The sequence below is a fragment of the Simochromis diagramma genome, unplaced genomic scaffold (assembly GCF_900408965.1).
Source record: "Simochromis diagramma unplaced genomic scaffold, fSimDia1.1 OVJJ01000692.1, whole genome shotgun sequence".
In the NCBI taxonomy this organism is placed as follows: domain Eukaryota; kingdom Metazoa; phylum Chordata; class Actinopteri; order Cichliformes; family Cichlidae; genus Simochromis; species Simochromis diagramma.
Window position 1 is genome coordinate 878,489 of NW_024387485.1, and position 20,820 is coordinate 899,308.

Sequence of the window (20,820 nt, forward strand, 5' to 3'; positions counted from 1 at the left end):
GATGGCGCGATATGGCAGCCTCGCTTCTGTCAGTCTGCCCCAGGGCAGCTGTGGCTGCAACTGTAGCTGCCTCCACCAGTGTGTGAATGTGAGAGTGAATGAATAGTGGCATTGTATTATTATTATTATTATTATTATTAACCTGTCAGGGATGCTTCCTGCCTCTGCAATCAGCCCTTTGCTAGAGAGACCCAGTTCAGCTTGATGTTTGGTCAAGATCAGATATATTGGTCTGGGGCATCCCTTCTTTTTCCCAGCTTTCCCACTAAAGCAGAGTTTTTAAGTTTAGTTAGCAACGATGGGTTAGGCTTTGAATTTTTTCAAATATTTGATCAGAAATTTAAAAAAGGAAAAAATAAGTGAATGAAAACAGTATTTCTATAAATGTCAAAAATGCATTGATTAAAATATTGCATTTCCTTTTAGAGTTTGCTCTGCTGCTAAAATTAGAGCGGTGGAATTTACCCTGTGAATCATTACAGCTAACTGTACCTTACCAGCCTGTTTTTGTATACCTAGTGTTTATTCTCCCTCCTATTGATTCCAGATGGCCTGCGGTCTGTTGTGGAGGAGCTGGAGCTGGAAAGAAACCAACTACAGGAGCAGATACTGAGCCTGGAGGAGCGCTGCCAGGACCTGGAGGATCGACTGCAGCTGCAGGCCCGTATAGAGGCATTACAGGTAACTCCATCCAACAACACACCATATGTGCTATCCCAGGGTTAACTGACAGCAGCATTTGTATAACATACCAACTGTTGAGTAAACGATGAGTGAACTGCATGGAATGGGATTTTGTAACAAAACCTTCTAACACAGGTGACGTTTGATGTAGATGAAGATGAGCAGCCAAATTGGGTCTCTCAGGTGTGTTGGGTCACTCATGTCTGTGTGCGTTAGAGAGCACCTCTGGCGGTGATTGCTAATGGTGTGGTGTGCTTATTTAACCTTGGATACGTTTGTCAAGTAACGTTCAAAGCACAAAGCTCACAGATTGTCTGTATTCACACTGCTGATCTTTTGACATTTACAAAGTTCCTTTGCATCACATGCGTGGTCCACACAAATAGATGACTGATGATAGCAGTAACAGATTTCATGTTCTGTTGTTTTCAGCAGGTCTGCTGTCATCCACGTTTGTGTGCAGTGCAGATGTCTTCATCCAGTGACGATCTTTGTGTTATTTATTGATGTTTGGTTTTCTGCCGCTGCAGAACGAGTCAGACAAACTGCAGAGCCAACTTGCAAGTGTCAGAAGTCAACAAAGCAGAGAGGCAGAGAAGCATCAGCTGCTGGTTAACAGTCTCAATGAACAGCTCAAAGGGTAAGTTAACTATTCAAACCATAACCCTTCACTGTGATTACAGTGCTACATCGAAATTCTTCATCTGTTCATTGACCAAGAAATGTTTACTTGTTTATGTTTATTTGACATGCAAAAGGAACTGAAGTGTTCATCTGACTGTATGTGATATGTGCTGTAATTGTTAGAAGTGTTATATAAATTATTTGAGGTCAATGCACGGTAAACTAGGTAGCTGCAGGGTTGCATAACCAATAATTCAAAAATGTAATATCACCAACAAAGTGTATAAACGACATTAAAGCATCCAGAATAACCTGTACTTAGTTTTGGCTGCAATGAGTCGGATAGTAAAACAAGGACTGTTAAACCAACAGGTTCAGTACTCAGTGGGTCATTCAGGCTGCCTACAAACTGAATGCAAATGTGAGTCGAGGCTCACTCGCCCATTTTAACCGTTCTCTGTAAAGACTAAAGATGGTCGTGTGGGTAAAATCTGTAAATAAAGGCTGTCTGTCGCTTAAATCTCCTTTCTTTCCCGTTCCGATGCTCAGGTTGAACTTCAGCAGGTTGTCTTGACCACGCCTACGAAATGTGAAATGTGACTGGCTGATTAGATATTTGCATTATGAGCAGCTGAACAGATAGAACTAATAAAGTAGTAAACGCCCGTACATATTTTTGATGTTCATCAAATGATTCAGTAATATTGGTAATTTGCAGTACCCTTAAACTTAGGATTAAATTAATGTAGTGTATTAATTACAAACGCCAGTTGCTTTGCGAGCTCGAGAACTGGGCGAAACAAGTTTTTTTTGTTTTTTTTGTTTTTTTTTCTCTTCAAGACTGCTTTGCCTTGATATTTCCCGCCTTAGTAATTCCACAAAGGCTACGTTCACACTGCAGGTCTTAATGCTCAGTTCCGATTTTTTGATCAAATCCGATTTTTTTTTTTTTTTTGTCTGCTCGTTCACACTACAACTAAAATGCGACAGCAAACGCGCTCTAGTGTGAGCGCTCAAAGCGGCCCGCATGCACAAAAGAAGACATCACACACAACGTGCTCTGTTTAGACCCAAAGCAAACAATATTGTTTGACCGATGGCCCTTAATATAAAGACTTCGGACTTTACGTTTCCCAATTTTTGCTTTAAGTTATTTTGTTATTCACATAATAATGTAAATAACCTAATAATGATCCTTATTGCTGTTTTAGAGAGGAGCGGTGCTTCAAAGGATAGTTGCAGATTTCTGTCAGAATCTGCAGATTATACAGTACAAATAAAATGTTCACGTTGTCTTCCCAGCAGTTTCACCGGATGGCCAGTAAGCGTTTGCGATGTCTTCTCCGGTGCTGATAATTAGTGTGTCTTGTGTCGGTGACGTAAAAGACGGATTTAATGCGACATGACCATTCAAACAGCAGTCGCTTTCTAAAACATCGGATATGTATCGGATTCAGTACCGCATACGAAAGTGACCCAGGTCGGATTTGAAAATATCGGATTTGTGCCGTTCACACTGTCATACCATGATCGGATATGGGTCGCATAGGGTCAAAAAAATCGGATTTGATGCGCTTTCGCCTGCAGTGTGAACGTAGCCTAAGTGCTTTGACAAATACTTTTAGTACCACCGTTACAGATGGTGTCCACAGTCAGTTTTAGCCGATAAAGCTCAACCACCAACAAGTGTTTTTAACAAAAGATAGTAAATGTAAAAGGAGGTGTTTCTGGGTTATGTTCAACATTGTTATTCGAGAGGATTTTATTACACCAAACCATTAAGTAGCTACTTGATTAAATTGGGGTCAGATGGTTCAGACAAATTTTGGTCAACAAGCTAGCTCTTACTTCACATCATCTAATTTAGTCTAATTTATGGCTATTAATGAGAGGATTTCACTTTTTAACAATAAGCTAGTGCACTGAATGTTCAAATAGAGTGTAATCCATGTTTGTAGTACATGTTTTGCCATGTCGGCAATCATAAACTTATTAGTTTGGAAAAGGACTGCTATGCACTCACTAAATGATTGTGTGTGTGATTGTGGAAAACATGGTTGTTTAGAGTGGGCGGGTTGTGGGTTGCAGACATCTAAAGAGTCAAGATGAGTGAATGAGTTTTTCATTGGGGTTAAAGACTTGATTTTTATGGTTACGTTTTGGCTAGAGTATGGCTTTGGTCCTTTGTGATGGTTTAGATCACAAGACATTAATATATGAACTGTAAGATTTTAATTATTTTCAAGACTTCCTTCATTCGATTGTCACTTTTTTCTTTAGGCTGACTGACACACAGGAGTGCCTGCAAAGTTCCCTGATTGAGAAGGAGAATACTTTGGCCAAGACATCTGAGAAACTTGAGCTCATCAGCAGCCTTCGACAATCACTGAGTGAAAAAGACATTCAGTGCAAAGAGCTGTCTGACAAGCTCCTTCAGACTGAGCACACTGTAAGAGCTGGGCTCCTTTTTTCGTTGTGTTATGATTTGCCATTTTTCAGTCTTTAAATGTGTTGTTTTGTTTTTTTCAGTTTGAGAACATTTCCATGAAATACGCTACATCAGAGAAACAATGCTCTGAGTTGAAAGCAGAAGTTATGGATCTCACACAAAAGCTGAGTGTGCTGAAAGAGAAGGTATGCTTGAAAAGATAAAGATTTTTTAAGATTTTCGTTGTTTTGCCTGTAAAGATTAAGAAAAAGGTGCCAATGGTGTTTTTCCTCCCTAATTTCCTTTAGACGCAAAAACAAGATGTCACCATTGAAACATTACAAACTGACCTTGATCAGACAAACGAGGAGCTGGACAAACTGAACACCTCGCATTTGGAGGAACGAGCCCAGCTCATTTATGACCTTCAAAGCTGTGAGCGGGAAATCGATAACCTTAAAGATGCTCTGCTGGAAAAGGATAAAGAGATATCAACTCTTGTTGGGAACATGGCTGAGTATGCAGAGCAGGTCACAGCACTGAAACAAGAGATCAAACTCAAAGAGGAGAGCCTGGTACAAGTAGAAAATGCACTGAGTAAGGCAGAGAGGGAGGCTAATATAATGAAAGAATCACAGAGTTCAGACCAGCAGGCCCTTAATAATAAGATCACAGAGCTGGTGGAGAAACTTAAGGAAGCTGAGATGGAGATGGTCAAGGCCGGAGATGAACGAGAGTCTAAAGGAGTTGAGGTGGAACACTTAATCAAGCAGGCTGAAAAGGATAAGACGACTATTCAGGACCTTCGAGGAGAAATCCAGAAGCAGAATGTGAGCCATCATAATCATCTTTCTGAATGTGAAACGCACATCACTTCACTAAAGGAACAGCTGGCAATATCTGCACAGAAACTACAGGAGTCAGAAGGACTTGTTTTGCAGCTTAAGGATAGAAATGCAAGTAATGAGAAACTACAGCAAGAGCTTAATGACAAAGAGCAGATGTATGAAAAGGAGCTCAAGTCTTTCAAGGAAGAACAGAATAAGCTTTTGGCACAGGTGGAGAAGTATAACAATGACTTTCAGACCTTATCAAAGCAATTAGACGAGCAAGTTCTGAGTGAAGAGAATGTCAAGCAAGTAATGCAAGAGAAAATGGAAAAGATGGCATCACTCGAAAACCAGCTAAAGGACGAGAGGCAGAAATTCAACACTGAAAATGAGAAACTGTGCAATGAACTTCAAAGCAGATCTGAAAATATCTCCAAGCTTGAAAATCTCTTAAAAAGCATGACGACTGAAAAAGAGCAGCTCCAAGAAAACCTGAAGGGGCTGAATGAGGAGCTTGAACTCGAACGTAGGAATTTAAAAGAGCTAAATGAAAAGGTTACATCTGCTCTTGAATTCAACAGCAGTCTGGAGAATCAAGTGCAAGTCCTTACAAAAGAGAGAGACGGGCTTGAATTGGAAGTAACTGAGCATGTCAAAAATATTTCACAGGCTACAGCCGAGATGGATTCCTTGCATGTCAAAATATCTGAATTGGAAATGCAACACTCACAAAGTAACACAATTATTCAAGGGCTACAAAAAGATAAAGAGGAGCTAACTACTCGAACTCTTGAGCTAAATAGAGTTCTTGAGCAAAGCACACATTCAACCTCTGAGATCATGTTGGCAAAAACAAATGAATGTAGTTCGCTCCAGCAGCTACTCAGGGAAAGAGAGGAGACAGTGACCCAGCAGCAGGAAGAGGTGCAAAGCTTGACGTCTAAGATAGACAAAATGCAGCGCGACCTCGCCGAAAAAGAGCAGACTGTCACTGAACTTCAAGCACGAATAGAGGCCCAACAAAATGAGCAAGCACAGCTTATGGAAACTCTGTCTCTGCTTCAGGAACAACAAAGTAGTCTGAAGTCTGGGTTATTGGAGAAGGATGCAATGTATAAACAGAAGCAGGAGGAGTTCCAGAGTTTGCAGAAGGAAACTGAAAACCAGAAAAATATTGCGTCCAGGCTACAAGCTGAGGCGGAATCGCTCATTGAGGAGCGCTCACAACTCAGAGAGCAACTGGGAGAGAGAGACGAAATGTTGAAAAAGTCAACTCAGGAATGTCAGAAGCACAAAGATGAACTGAATAACAAAAACACAGCGATCAGGTCTCTAAGTGACCGAGTCAGTGTCATGGAGGAAAATGCTAGAAAGCTTGAGTGTGAAGCTGAGCAGAGCAAAACAGAATTGGCTAGTTTAAAAAGCCACACCCAAGCTTTGTCCGAGGAGAACCGCCAGCTTCGTGCTGCATGTGAATCCAAAGAAAAGGAGTTTGCACAACAAAGGCAGCTTCTGTCTGACCTTGATGGGCAGCTTAAAGCGACCCTTGACCAGAACTCCAGCTTTAGCATGAAGATTAGCCGTCTAACAGAAAATAATCAAAGACTACAGGAAGAGTTGGCACAGAACATGAAATCAGTTTCCGAACTTACTGCTGAGAGAATTGTTCTCCAAGAAAAAACTTCGGACCTTGAAATTCAGATCTCAGATAGTCAAAAAACAGTTGCTAGCCTGTTGAAGGAGAAAGAGGAGCTCGCTGCAGCAACAGATGAATTAAAAAAGGTCCTCAAGGAAAGCAAACAGGCAATCTCTGTAGGTCTACTCGAGAAAACAAACGAATGTGCTAATCTGTTGAAAAATCTGAGGGAGAAAGAGCAACAGCTTCAGAGTTTACAAGAGCAGATCGATAGTTTAAAAATGCAGGTCGATCAGCTGAGCATGTCCTTGGTTGAAAAAGACCAAACTGTGTCAGAGCAGAATTCACAGATAATGGCCCAGCAGGACCAGCTGCTGCAGCTTCAGGATACTGTATCTATGCTTCAGGAGCAGGGATCAGTTTTAAAGTCAGGACTAATGGAAAAAGATGTCATGCTGCAGCAGAAAGTTGAGGAATGTAGTGTATCTCTGAATGAAGTCAAGCTACAGAAAGAGCTCGCATCACAGATGCAGGTTGAGGTAGAGTTGCTCAGGAAAGAATGTGTGGAGGCCAAACAACAACTACAGCAGAAAGAACAAACACTGAAAGAAGCAACACACGAATTTCAGAACCACAAAGATGAGCTGAATAAACGAAATGAATCTGTCATTTCACTCAGTGCTCAGCTTGGGGCCATGAATGAGAGCGCTTCAGAGATGGAGGTGGAAATTACTAACCTGAAGGCATCTGTGCAGAAACTCACTGCAGAAAATTGTCAGCTGATCCAGGACGAGGGCCAGAGGAAAGCAGAGGTAACTGATTTTCATGACAACATTCAAGCCCTCAGTGAACAGAATGTTCGATTGAAATCTGAACTTCAGAAAGCAGTGGCAGAGCTGGCCAAAGCAAACGAAGAAGCTGCAAATCTCAACTTGGAAATCCAAGGAATAAATGACGCCCTGAAACAGCAGGAGAATTCGATCCAGCAGCTCAACGGTGAGATTGCTGAGCGGGGGGAGCTGCTGAAAGAGAAAGAAGGCACCATTTTGGAGCTTGAAGATTCTGTGTGTACACTCAGAGGCCAAGTTGACAGTCTGACATCAGAGTCTTCCATACTAAAGAATACTTTGGAGAAAAAGGAGGAGTCAAGTCTTGAATATCAAAGTACTTCTTCCGCTGCCTTTGATAGTCTGACTTCACATCTACAAGCCAAAGAGGCAGAATGTGAGAGCTTGAAAGAAAAGATATCACACCTTGAGGAATCTGTCTCAAAGCTCAACAGCAACCTGGAAGTACAGACATCTGAAGTGAAAAACCTCAAAATGGCCTTGGAAGAAAAAGAAGCAGCTCTTTTGGAACAATCGAAAGCTCTCCAGGACTTCCAGAAAAGAGGAGACGAAGCATTGCTGTTCAAAACTCAGTTCATGGAAAGTACAGAGTTGGCATCACAGCTGCAAAGTCAAATGCAGTTACTGTCCACTGAGTCTGAAAAATGTAGAAAGACAGCAGAAGAAACCCAAAGTGCCTTCAATAACCTGCAGGAGAAATATGCTGCCACCTTAGAAGAGTTACAAGACTCGAGGAAGCAACTCTCTCAAAGGACAGATGAGGTGTCTGAGCTCCGGATGTCATTGCATGATTCTAATAACGAATATCAGACTGCAAAGACCACTGTAGAGACACTGAAAAGTAACTTGCATGTGATCCAGGAGAAACTGGGGAAAGCTGAGGATTTGAACTCCAGTCTTTCAAAGGAAAAAGATGACGCATTTGCTTCGCATCAAGCGAGCGTGTCATTGTTGACTGTCGAAATAGAAAGACTCAAATCACAGCATCTTCAGGTCGTGGCACAGATGAATGCACTGACAGAAAACCTCGAGCAGAGAGAAATGGCTCTCCACGCAATCAATAGTCAGTACAGTGCCCAGGCCAAACATGCATCTCAGCTGGTTTCAGAAATGCAGAAGTTGGAAGAGCAGAATAAGAGCCTGAATGAGGAGATAGGATTGTCAAAGGAAGAGAATCAGAAACTTCACATTGCTCTCAGTAATGAAAACACACATTTGAAAGAGGAATTTAGGAAACTTTTTGCAGAGAAAGAAGAGCTAGAAAGAAGACATCAACAAACGCTGGCGGAGCTGCAGGTTCAAATGGAGCAGAAATCCAGCAGCGTGAATGAACTCGTGGAGAGAATGACGTCTGAGAAGCAGAGCCTTCAAGCAAAGGTTAGTGCCAAAGATGAAGAAATTTCTCAGTTGAACGAAAACATTCAAAAAATAGAACAAATTCTGCAGGATTCAGAGAAAGAGTGGCTTTTAGTTCTGGATAGAGAAAAGCAGGAAAAGAACCTTCTTGCAGAACAATTGAAAAGTGTTGAAAATGAGATGAAATCTAAAGATGTTAAAGTAAATGCTTTGAAACAGGACATGGACAGCTTGCAGGAGAAACTAGCAGAGGCTTCCTCTGCCATTAGGGAGGGCTCTAATCAACTGAGCACGAAAGAGCTGGAGGCATCCGCATCCAGAATTCAGCTTGAGAATGTGTTAGCATCTATCCAGGAAAAGGAGAACGAGAACCATATTTTGCAGCAGGCTCTCAAAGCTGTGGAAGACGAGTTACAAAGACTGGTAGTGAGAAAAACGGACAAAGTTTCCTCTCTATTGAAATCTTCTGCTTTGAATGAAGAAAAAGCCTCTTTGGAGGACATGATAAAATGGTTACAAGAAAGTCATCAAAGTGAGGTAGATGCTTTGCAAACAGAGTTGGCTAAAACTGTTGCAGAATTGGAAAAAACACAGACTGTACTTAATCAGAGAGAGCAGAATAGTTGTGAGAAAGGTCAACAAATGGCTCTTTTGCAAGAGGCTGTGGAGCATTTACAGACTCAGCTTAATGCCGAGTTAGTAAGAGTGAAAGAAGCTACTGTTAAACACTCTTCTTTATATGATGAATTGCAAACAAAAGATGAGCAAATCAGCTGCATGAGCATTCAGATCAGTCAACAGAAGGAATTGCTTGCTGGCCTTACTCAGCAGATAAAGGAAAAAGATGCATCCATTGCCCAGGTCATGGAGTCTGCCTCAAATGAGAGAATGAAACTTGGTGAGGAAAATGGCTCGCTCTCGGCACAATTAAAGAGCATGGAGAGAGCACATAAAGAGATTTTGCAACAGTTAGAAGAACATATTTCGCACAGTTCAAGTGAAACTGAGAAAAATAATTTAGAGAAGCTCATGCTAATTAAGGAAAAGGATGAGCTACAAAGTGAACTCACAAAAGTATCGAAAGAAAAAGATGCAGTGAAGAAGAAGCTGCAAGCTGCGCTTATTGTGAGAAAAGATCTGTTAAGGAGAATTGAAGAATATGAAAACCAAAAAGAAGAGAGCGTAAGCAGTAAAACTGAGGTTTCACTGTTGCATGAACAATTGCAGGAAGCCAAAAGTCAAGCTCAAGCTACAGCAGAATTGCATAAAGAAACTATTTCCCAACTTGAAAAGAAAATTCTCGAGAAAGAGGGAGAATTTCTTAAGTATAACACCGAAAGCAAAACACTTTTGGAACAGCTAGAGTCAGAAAAACAGAGTTTGCAAACCATCTTAAATGATAAAGAAGCTCATTTGTCAAAAACATTACAAATGCTCAGTGAGAAAGACTCACTAGTCGAGCAGCTGCAGTCCAGTGCTGCCGAGAAGGAAGAGATATTTGAGCAGAACAGGAAGGGCTTGATGCAGAAATTAGAAGAGCTTCAAAATGAAATCAAGACATGCAAAGATGAGTTAAAGGACAAGTCTTCCTCTGCTGCTAGTGCTGTTGACTTAGAAAATGAGCTTGCACAGGTAAAGTCGGAAAAGGTGACCTTACAGAAGAAAGCCCAGGCCGCCTTGCTGGCACGCAAAGAATCAATAAAGAAAGCTCAAGAAAATGAAAAGAAATTAAGTCAAGAGCTCGCTGAACTAAAAGATGACTACAAGGCGCTCTTGGAGCAACACTGCCAGCAGACAAACGAGCTAAACGCAGTGCAGTTAAGCTTGGATGAGAAGACCAGAGAAACGGAGGAACTCAACAAAACCTCCCTTTGTTATCTGGATGAATTGCAAACTTTGAGACAGCTCGTCGAGGAGAGAGACAAAACTCTTCAAGATTTAAAGATGTCTTTGGCTGAGAAAGAGAGCCAATGCCATTCTCTCTCAAGCCTGCAAACAGAACTTGAAGCTACTAAATCCGGATTAGAGGCTATTTCTCTTGAGATGGCCAATAAAGAAGAGTCTCTCGTAGCCATGGAGCAAAGAGCAGATTCTTTGAAATCAAGACTGCACATCGTAGAGAACGAATTAAGAGAGAAAATTGAAGAGGTTGACAAATATCGGGATGCAGTCAGAGTTGCTGAGGTTAAGACCCAACAGGAGAATCAGTCTTTATTTGATAAAAACAAGGCTTTAGAGACTCAACTGTGCATCCTAAAATCGTCACTAGAGGAACATATGTATGCAAATGAAGAGAAGCATCAAACCTTATTGAAAGAAAAGGAGGCTGTTTTGGAGCAAAGTAATCAGATGAAAGCAGAACTTGAAACAAAAGCTGATTTAGTTTCGCAGAAATCCTTTGAAGTTTTGACCCTTCAGAAGACATTAAAACAAACAAAGCAGCAGCTCACTGAGGACAACCGATCTTTGGCTAAGGAGCTTAAATATCTGCAGCAGCAGTTTACTGAAACACAGAGGAATATGGATTCGCTGAAGCAGGAAAAAGAACATTTTGTCCAATTATTTAATGAACTGAGGGATGAGGTGACCTCCCTGAGAAAGCAATCGAAGGAGTCAGAGAAGGTAAAAGAGCAGCTGCTGAAGAAGCACGATGCACCCGTTGAACAAGAGGGTCATAACAAAGAAGGGGTCTGTTTTTCTTGCAAATGTGCAGAAATCTTTGAAGCAAAACTAAAGGAGCGAGATGATGCCTTGTTAGTTTCTCAAGCTCAAGTTTCAGAAAAGGAGGAACTAATTGCTGCCCTTGAAATTCAGCTACAACAGCAAAGCAAAATGCTTGAAACCACTTCTGAAAAGATGAGAAGAGAGGGTAGTGAGCTTCAGAAATCTCCTGATGAGGGTGCCAGGATGAATGATCCGGATAACCAAAACAAAGTTACCCTTCTAACAAGGAAACTTCAAGCAGCTTTGGTTTCTAGGAAAGAACTCATGAAGGAAAATGCAGCGCTCAAGGAAGAAGTAGAAAATTTGTCAGCCAAACACGAAGCAAAAGAAACAGAGTACTTTGCTCTGCAATCATCTCTTTTAAAGTTCAAACAAGAAAATACGGACCTGGAAAGTTCTGTGTCACGTTTCTCCGAAGAGAAGGACAAAATGAGCACTGAAGTCGACCGCATCCTTAACGAGAATCGCAACCTATCTGCAGCCTGCGAAAGTTTGAAACTAACTATAGAAAGCATCACTCAGCAGAAACAAGCCTTCTCGTGCCAGCTCGAATCGCTCAAAGATTCTCAAACAGAGGAGCTGAACAAGTGGAAGTCAAAACACGCAGAGCTCAAGCAAGAGTACGAGTCGCTTTTGCAAGCGTATGAAAATGTCAGCAGTGAAATGGACAAGATGAGACAGCTTTTGGAGGGAGCTAAAAGAGACAGGCAGGAAGCCCTCCGAAAAGTACACAAGCACGAAAGTGAGATGGAGATCCTGGGGAAGCAAGTCCGAGAGATGGAGGAAGAAAATAAAAGAATGAAAGAAAAAGTGGAGGAAGTTTCCAAAGAGAAAAGGCAGAGAATCGAGGAGCTGGAGGAGCAGAATGAGAAAATCAAGAAACAGGTGATGGAGGTGATGTGTGATCTAAATGATAAAAACCAACAACTGGAGGCAGAGACTGCCCCATTTCAGGACTCGTTCGAGGCTCTGAGAGTGAAACTTACTGAGATGGAAGCTGAAAATATCCAGCTAGCAGAAAGGCTGGAAGAAGCTACCTGTTTGCTGGAAAAGAAGAACCTGGAATCCAATACATACACAAGCAACATGCAGAACAAACTTGACGAAGCACTCAGTTTGAATAGTTCACTGACTGCTCAGATTGAAGCTCAGAAAACTGAACTTGCTGCTCAAATGGAAATCAACAACTTGGTGCAGAGGGAGAAGCAGACTCTTTCAGAGAGAATTGAGAACATACAGAATGACTATGAATCGCAGTTGGGAATAAAAGATGACGCAGTTAAGGACCTCAAAGACATTATCACCAGGCACCGCCAAGAGACTATTAACCTGAATGAGAAGGTGAGAATTTTGGAGGATGACAAGTCACTTCTGCAAGAGGAACTTGAGAACGCTCAAGAGATCTCAGACAAGGTGAAGAGTGAAAATGAATATTTGGAGACTGTAATCCTCAAGAACTCGGAAAGGATCGACGAACTGACCGAGTCCGTCGGTGCCCTGCAGTCCCAAACTGCGCAGCTTTCCATTCAACTTGCAGCTAGCAAGGAGATGAACGATCAGATTCGTCACGAAAAAGAACAGGAGCAGCTCAAGTTGGTCAAAGAGTTTGAGGAGAAACTCAAGACAGTTCAGAGAGGCAACGAGGGTTCGAAGAACGTGAAGAAAGAGCTGCAAGAGCTGCTCAAAGAAAAGCATCAGGAGATAAATCAGCTGCAGCAAAACTGCATCAAATACCAGGAACTGATTTTAGATTTGGAGAGCTCTTTGAAGAGCTCGCAATCAACAGTGTGAGCACTTGGAGAAAGAACTGAAGAAAAACTCAGAGAAGATTGCAGATTTAGAGGAGAGAGGTAAACAAGCTGAAGCTGAGCTAATTATGCACAAGAGTCATCTCCGGGAAGCCAAAGAAAAGATTGAGAGTGCCGAGTCTGAAAGAGACCAGCTGGCTCTTCAAGTGTCACAGCAAAATAAACAGTCTGAAAATCAGAAATCACATCTGACACCTCAAAATGTAGAAGAAGCAAAAATAAACTCTTACATAGAGAATCAGTTTTTGTTACAGCGGCAGATAGATGATCTCAAGGATTTGAAAGAGAAAGAAAGTCAAATAGTTGATGAGCTGAGGCAGCAGCTAGACTCTCGAGATCTGCAGATAAATACTCTAAAGAGAGCGGCTGAGACTCAAGAAGCAAAGCTGTCTGCGTTAGCTTCCACACCACACGGGGCTAATGCTACCAAACTTTGGAATGATTTGTACCAAAAAACCTTACATGAGAAGGACAATCAGCTCCTTGAGCAAGGTTTCATCATTAAAAGATTCCTGGAAGATATGAGAATGAAAGACAAAGAGGTGAATGAGTTACGGGTGACCAAGTCGAGACTGGAGAGGACGCTGAATGAATACTCTGTAGCTGCCGCTGCGCATCAGAGGCAGCTGTTTGTTATGAGCGCAAACAATGCTGAACTCAGTGAGAGCGCAGAGCTCATGACTGTGCAGGTGAAGGAGCTCAGCGCTCAGGTGGAAAGAACAGAGCAAGAGAAAAACGCAGTGAAACGACAGCTGGCTGACAAAGAAGACGTGATCTCCCAAATGCAGCTCAGTCTACAGCAAGTGGAGAAGATAAACGCTGACATGGAAGCTCAGATATTCCTTTTGCAGTCTCAAAATGACAAAACTCAAGCTGACTTTGAGAAGCAGGAGGGAATTTGTCTGCAGCTCAAAACGCTCCTTCAGAGCAAAGATGCTGAGATCTCCTCTCTACTGTCCTGCAAAGATGGACAAATGTCAGGCTATCTGGAGCAACTGCAGGCTAACTATCGTAACCAGGTGTCAGTTTATGAGGACAGGCTGACGTCTTCACGATACCAAAAGGAAAAGACAGACAAAGAGTTGAGAGCGCTTGAGGCCAAGGTCCGAAGTCTGCAAATTAAAGTAAACAGATCTATCCAGGAAAAGGAGCAGATGGAAGCAAAGATGGAGTCGTTCAAGAACTCAATGGTGTCTTTGCAGAGCGAACGGGAACGACTGATGTCAGAATACAGAATACTGGAAGCAAAGAGTCAGTTAGGGTTAAAGGGCAAAGAGGGCTCTCCCGATGGGGAAGGTGGGGCAGCCAAAGGCCTTAAACACGAAATTAGAAAACTGTTACATCAGATGGATGATCTCAATTCTGAGAACGCGATGCTCAGGGCTCAACTGGTCCGATACAGGGAGGATTTAAATCAGGTTTTGTCCCTTAAGGACAACCAGTTGAAAGTATTGCTAAAGAAGCAACAGGAGGTGATCAAAAACCTCGAAACCCAAAAAGCTGCGGCTGAAAAGCAACACAGAGAGGCTCAGCTGGACGTCCAGAAGGAAGAAGAAGCAAGCAATGCATTAAAGGAAGAGAATTCTAAACTTAAAGCTCGTGCGTCCAAGCTGGAGGAGGAACTGTTAACTCTGAGAAAAGACAGTGAGTCAACAAACTGGGGCAAGGTGATTGCTGACTTGCAGGAAGCTGTTACAGCCAAAGCATCTGAATGTAATGACCTTCAACAAAAACTTCTTTCTCAGAAGCTCTCAACTGATGAGCTCAAGGGGAAAATGCAGCAGCTGGAAGATGAAACGGACAAAAAATTATCAGAAGCTGAGGAAAAGTACAACAGTGAGCTGGATGCCTTTGAGCGCGAGGTGGAGCTGATGAGGAATGAGCGAGAAACTGCCGATCAGAGGGTGGCAGAGCTCGCAAAAGACCTACTAGAAATAGAGCAGCAGTTATCAGAGGCTAAATCGCAAAGCAAAGATACCAAGGCTCAGAATGAATCCCTGTGCAAGGCAATGGCTGCTTTGCAGAATGACAGAGACCAGCTCATCGAGGACTTCAAGGTCCTCAGGCAGAGATACGATGAAGAACTCCGAGAGACTCGGGCAGCCTTAAACAAGGTGGAGCGCAGTTTGCAGGACACCACGTCAGATTTGGCTATGTTTGCCAAAGAGAGGGACATCCTTACTCGCAAATTAAAAGCCTTTGAGAGTAAAGACGCACACGCAGAGCTGAACAAGCTGCTGGGCGAGCTGACGGAGGTCTTGCCAGAAAAGGAAAGAGAACTAAAAAAAGTCATTTTGGAAAACAACACTTACAGCAGGCAACTGTCAGCATTCTCCAGATCCATGGCCAGTCTCCAAAACGATCGTGAACGGCTGATGGACGAATTGGCCGGGGCTAAAAGAGTGGTTGAGTCCAGGCAAGGGTCGAGCCCAGAGACTGTCGGTACGGCGAGCGTGGAAAAGTCAAAGGGAAGTGGTGTCAGTGCCTTGGAGACTGAGTCAGATGGGCTGGTAAGTCAAGTTTGGCTGTTGCTTGCACTTCCTTTTCTCTGCTGTGGTTCTGTGGTTCAAACAGCATGCAGGGTCAGCTTAGATGTGTTTTTGGTTTCACATCCCATCGGTATGACTTGCATACTTCTTTTTTCTGTTTTTTTGTTAAATACTCACGCTGTGGTGTCTGTTTAAAACTTCACTTCAATAACATAAATGTTAAATGCATTGTTTGTCTTTGTGAATGATGCATTTTCTTTCTGTTTACTGTCATCGCAGGGGATGCATCAGAAGATGGACGAACTGCAACAAACGGTACACAAAGAAGTGAGAAGCCAGCAGGAAGCAACAGCAGATCAGAGGTAAAGGAAGGAAAACGATTTCCTATTCAAGTTTTAAAAGTATTCCCAAAGCTGCCCGGCTCAAAGGTTTTTCCATACAGCAGAAACAGGAAATGTGTGTTACTGTATTTGCTAGTAAGCAAAGTAAGTTCCTCCATCTATGTGAAGGCTTGAAAGCTTGACTGCAGCACTGTTATGCACACAGCTTAAATTCATTTTACTTTAATTTTTAACACATTTTTTGTTATGTAGATCTGATGCTGAGCCGAAGGACCTGCCAGTTAAAGTAAGTTACACTTCTCAGTCGTCCTCCTTTGTTGGGAGGCTGTGACTCACGGATGCACTTGTGCAGCTTTTGACCTTCACAGTCACAGTGAATTTAATCATAATAATAATAATAATAATGGATTGCATTAATATAGCGCTTTTCGAGACCCTCAAAGCACTTTACAATTCCACTATTCATTCACACACTGGTGGAGGCAGCTACAGTTGTAGCCACAGCTGCCCTGGGACAGACTGACAGAGGCAAGGCTGCCATATCGCGCCATCGGCCCCTCTGGCCAACACCAGTAGGCGGTAGGTGAAGTGTCTTGCCCAAGGACACAGCGACCGAGACTAATCATAAACAGATATCTGCATATGAATATGTAGAATCTGTAGACATTGCTCTTTATTCACGAGTCATATTTAAGCTTTAGTAGAGAGGAGAGCAGAGCAGGGAAAACTCTTGGCTAATGTCTGACTGTGATTTGACTTTGTATGTTTTGAAAAATGTATCTGCATATGTAAACAAACAATAACCAGCACACAGAACAGGAAATCCTACCTAAGTTAAACTGTTTAGATATCCTGGTTGATAAACCAGTTTTTCTCTCTTTGGTAGTTGTGACACCAAACGATCCCATTTCTTCCTTCCGACACAGCAGGAAAGCGGTCTGGAGGAAGTGGTGAGTCGTTTGGATGCAGAGAGGAGGCAGCTTCACAGAGATCTGCAGCGCTGTATGTATGAGATTCAGCAGCGAGACCAGTACTTCCAGCAGCTCAACACAAAGGTATGAAAACGCTTCAGGTGACTGTCCTTTAAAGCCAAACCCATCAGAGTTCAGCTAGCCCTTTGTAAGCAGGCAAAAACGCCCTGTAGGATACAGACAGTGTAGGCAAGCTGTCTAATTAAACCACACTACAATAAACTTCAAATGTTCAAGGTTTGATTCCATGATTTTTGTTTCCCATTTCCTACAAAATAATATACAAATATAAAAGCAACTGAATGCTGAATAACTCTAAATGTACAAAACAGTCAAACAGCCATCTGCCCCTCCTCTTTGGGTTATCAATACTCACAGTTGCAGGAGGCAGTGGAGGAGAAAGCTGCTGTTACAGCTCAGCTAAGGGCTGTTTCCCAGACTCTGAGGGACACCCAGAATCGATGTCATTGGCTGGAAAGCCAAGGCCGGGTGCAGGTAAAGCTCTATATACATGTGCTTTAAAAACTCAAATCCGAGCTGCCACTGAATCCAGTTGCGTTGTCTCTGTATGCTCTTGTGTGTTTATACCTGTAATCCTGCACTCGTTCCTACCAGGGTTTACTTCACACTGAAGTTGCACCAGGGGCTCCACAGGAGAAGAGCAACGACTCCATGTTAAGTGAAAGTGCTGAAGCCAGTCAGCTGAGAGAAAGGTGAAAAAAACAAACAGCCTTCAGTTTGGATCTCTGCAAAAATCTCCACATTGTCCTGGAGAGATCCGTACGGTCGGTTGAAGTCGTAGACATGCTAACATTATCCCTGGGTGTGGTTGTGTTTAAGGCTGCTGGAGGTGGAGCTGAGTCTGGCAGATGAGAGAGCCAGGAGAGAGACGGCCGAGGAGGCTCTGCGTCTTGCTGAGGACAGAGTAAAGAGGTTGGAGCCAGATGCAGTCACTCAGACGTACACCTGACTCTTATTCGTCAACACAGCAGATCTTTAATGAGTTTTTTTGTTGTGCAGTGCTGCCTCCAGTCTGTCCAGGGACAGTCACAGAGACTTCAGCATCGAGATGGAAGCTGAAGAGGAGTGGGAAGCTCTAACTCTCAACCCAAACCAGCCTCTCATAACTCGAAAGGTATTCGGCACACTTTATTTATTTTCCTTTGATTTGCTTACTGTACAGATCCAGCGTGAATCTATGACACAGCTTTTTCGAGTTGGCTTTTGCAGAACGGTGTGTTTGACAGCGTAACCTCACTGCTGTCGTGGAGTAGTCATATAAATTGATGACGTGAGAAAACAAGTTCATAGTGGCTGTTTAGGTCTGTGCAGCGATAATGAAACACAAAGATCAGTGAAAAGTGAGCCTGACAGGTGTGAGTGTGACAGACTTTTTATTATGAAAGAAAAGTATGGAAACTTATTTGGGCCATTAGACATGCAAATGTTATGTAGCTATGTAATGTATGGATGTGCTGTGGAAAATATGAATCCCATTCCCGGTTGCTTAGTTTTAATGTTAGACAAAGATAACCTGAGTAAATACAAAATGCAGTTTTTAAAAGGTGATTACATTTATTATCCTACCAGACCCTGTGAACTCGTACCCCCCATAAAACTAACAAAAAAAGTAACCAGAGTTATAGTTTTGAAGTGGCCTGCTTAAAGTCCGGACTCAAATTCAGTTGGGATGTTTTGCCGTGACCATAAACCGGCCATTATGCTCCGAACTCTCCAGTGTGGTTTGAGGATGAGTACAAATTCCTCCACAGTGATGTGAAAACTGTCACTTATTGCACATGCAAAACAAATAAGAAAATGGAGTACATATGGCTCAAACTGTCTGAGACTGAGAATTTTTAGAACGTCATTGAGATCAAATAAAGAGTTTTAGATACATTTTTCTTTGATCTGCTTTGCCTACAGTGGCCCATTACAGAAAAGGCTTAATGACGAGGACTCTTGGCCCCAATAAGTCTTGTTAGTCTTTTAATTAGGGTCACCATATATTCGGGCCAGTGCACTAAAGTCGTGTTTGGAGCTTCTCCAGTGCAAATGTAAGCATTTCTTTGATTGCTTCTGTTTCTCCTCGCAGATGAAAGGAGGGATGGTGGCGTGTCGACGGTGGCTCCGAGGCCGGAGCCTTTACTTCTCCAGGCTGCTGACGAGTCGCACTCGCTCTCGATATTTCTTTCTGGCTTACTTGTTCACCGTACATGTGCTCGTTCTCATGTGCCTCACTGGAACCCTGTAGGCAAAGTCGTTCCTGGACAAAACACAAACTGGCTGAAGGGTACATATGAAAGTTAACAGAGATTTCAGTGAATAACTTTGTGCATACACAGTAAAACCTGAAACTGACACATTGTTCTCTTTTAAATGTAATGGTAATGGGGGGGCGGGGACGACAGTTTGTTTGCATCTGATTTAAGTTTTCTTATGTTTGTAAGTAGACCAAGCCTTAAAGCCGTTGGCTTTGCTTGCCTTCAATTTCTTTTCTTTCATTTTTTAAGAGCCACACTGGACAGGAGACGAGAAAAGAGTTTGTTTGATGTGACCCTCGTGGAAAAGCTGCACAGTTTGCAGAAAGCCATATACACCCGTACTTAACACTAAGAAATCTCCTGCACACACCAGCCGCTGCTTTTCTTGTTTGCCTGAGTTCGTGTGTTGCACATGATCACATAATCAAAATGCTGAGTTTAAACTATGCACTGAAACTCAAAATGTGTATGTAATCATTTTGTGGAAGCTCCGAAGCACTACACCTCTCCCACTCTGTTCCCTTTAAACTGTAAAGCCAAAGGTGTCTGTATTGTTACTTTGGCGAGCACCCTCATGCCTGTAAAAGCTAGTGGGAGACATAATATTCTCGAGTTAACGCCAGTATCATGGTGTGCCATTGAAATTGTACTGCAACGCAGTAGCAGGTACGAGTTGTTTGTATTTAAGTGTATTTATGTCTGCATCCACACATGCACGCTGTACAGTATGTCACATTTCTGTATATATGATTTTTATCCTGTCTGCTTGATGTTTTTTGACTGTAAATTTCTTCTTGGTTGTTCAGAGGTTAAAAACAGGTTGGTAAGAATTTTTTTTTCTAAAATAACTTCGACTAACAAGCCAGAATTCTCTTTGTGTAGGTTCAACTAAAAAAACACAAACAGTGCAAATGAGCGTCAGGATCTGTTTTCTGGCTTGTTAGTTGATGCATTTTTGTTGAAAAATGCACAGTTCTGCACATGTTTGTGTTATAAGTATCTGTATATAAAGGGTTCAATCAACGAACAGTGACCGAAATCTATTTATAAAAAGGTAAACTACTGAAAAATGTTCAGATGGCATATTTTCTCTACTGCCTCTATTTTTAAACGTTAGCAAAGCAGTTGGCCTTGAGGCTCATGAGACTTGACGTCGCGCAATACTGTGTCGGGGAGAACCTTTTCTGATCGCCTTTCACCATCTAGAACGGACTTTAATAAAGCTCATTGAAGTTTTCTGCCCACATGAATTGTTTTTTACTAAATCTGTGGTGATTTGACCACTGCAATAACAAAAGGTGGAGTTAACAATCAAGACAGAGTAATAAACGCCAAAGCCCTCACTGCATGCGTCCTCTTAACAATACCAGAAGTGTCAATTCTAACATTTCCAGTCAGTGCTGCTGTTTGAGGGTTGAGTACTGTACATGTAAAAGTCCACTTTGTAGCCTGTATATCTTCTGGTTTCACATTAGAGGCTCTCCTGCGTCTTTAAGGACTCACTAAATCAGCCCAAAGACTGTATATGAAAGATGGACATGGCCACTGACACCATCCAAATTAAGGATAGTCGAACGTCAAAGAGCAAAACATTCAAATTGCAGCAGTCTTGAGAACAGAGCCCACTTTGCTTTGAAGTAGCAAGATGCAGTCTGAGCACTGCCTCTGGTCTTTGGTGTTGTTTTGGACCCTAATGTGACATTTCAACATTTTATTGAAATAAACAGAGTAAAGGCACGCTGTCTTCTAACAGGTAAGGAGTAAAATATCTAATAATATTTATGATGTGCAGTCTTTACCATTTCCTCTACAAAGAA

At 42.3% G+C, this 20,820-nt stretch overlaps 1 protein-coding gene across 1 annotated transcript in view; it reads left to right on the forward strand.

Annotated features, from left to right (window-relative positions):
• Window positions 1-20,244, forward strand: part of LOC120724515 (golgin subfamily B member 1-like) — a 39,554-nt gene extending 19,310 nt beyond the window's left edge. Inside the window, 14 exon segments of the mRNA XM_040016742.1 lie at window positions 548-681; window positions 1,215-1,324; window positions 3,589-3,757; window positions 3,838-3,942; window positions 4,045-12,922; window positions 12,924-15,448; window positions 15,707-15,789; window positions 16,021-16,054; window positions 16,695-16,823; window positions 17,118-17,234; window positions 17,355-17,452; window positions 17,580-17,672; window positions 17,760-17,874; window positions 18,835-20,244. Coding sequence (XP_039872676.1) covers window positions 548-681; window positions 1,215-1,324; window positions 3,589-3,757; window positions 3,838-3,942; window positions 4,045-12,922; window positions 12,924-15,448; window positions 15,707-15,789; window positions 16,021-16,054; window positions 16,695-16,823; window positions 17,118-17,234; window positions 17,355-17,452; window positions 17,580-17,672; window positions 17,760-17,874; window positions 18,835-18,993 — 12,749 coding nt within the window. The 3' untranslated portion in view covers window positions 18,994-20,244.
• The last annotated feature ends 576 nt before the right edge of the window (window positions 20,245-20,820 follow it).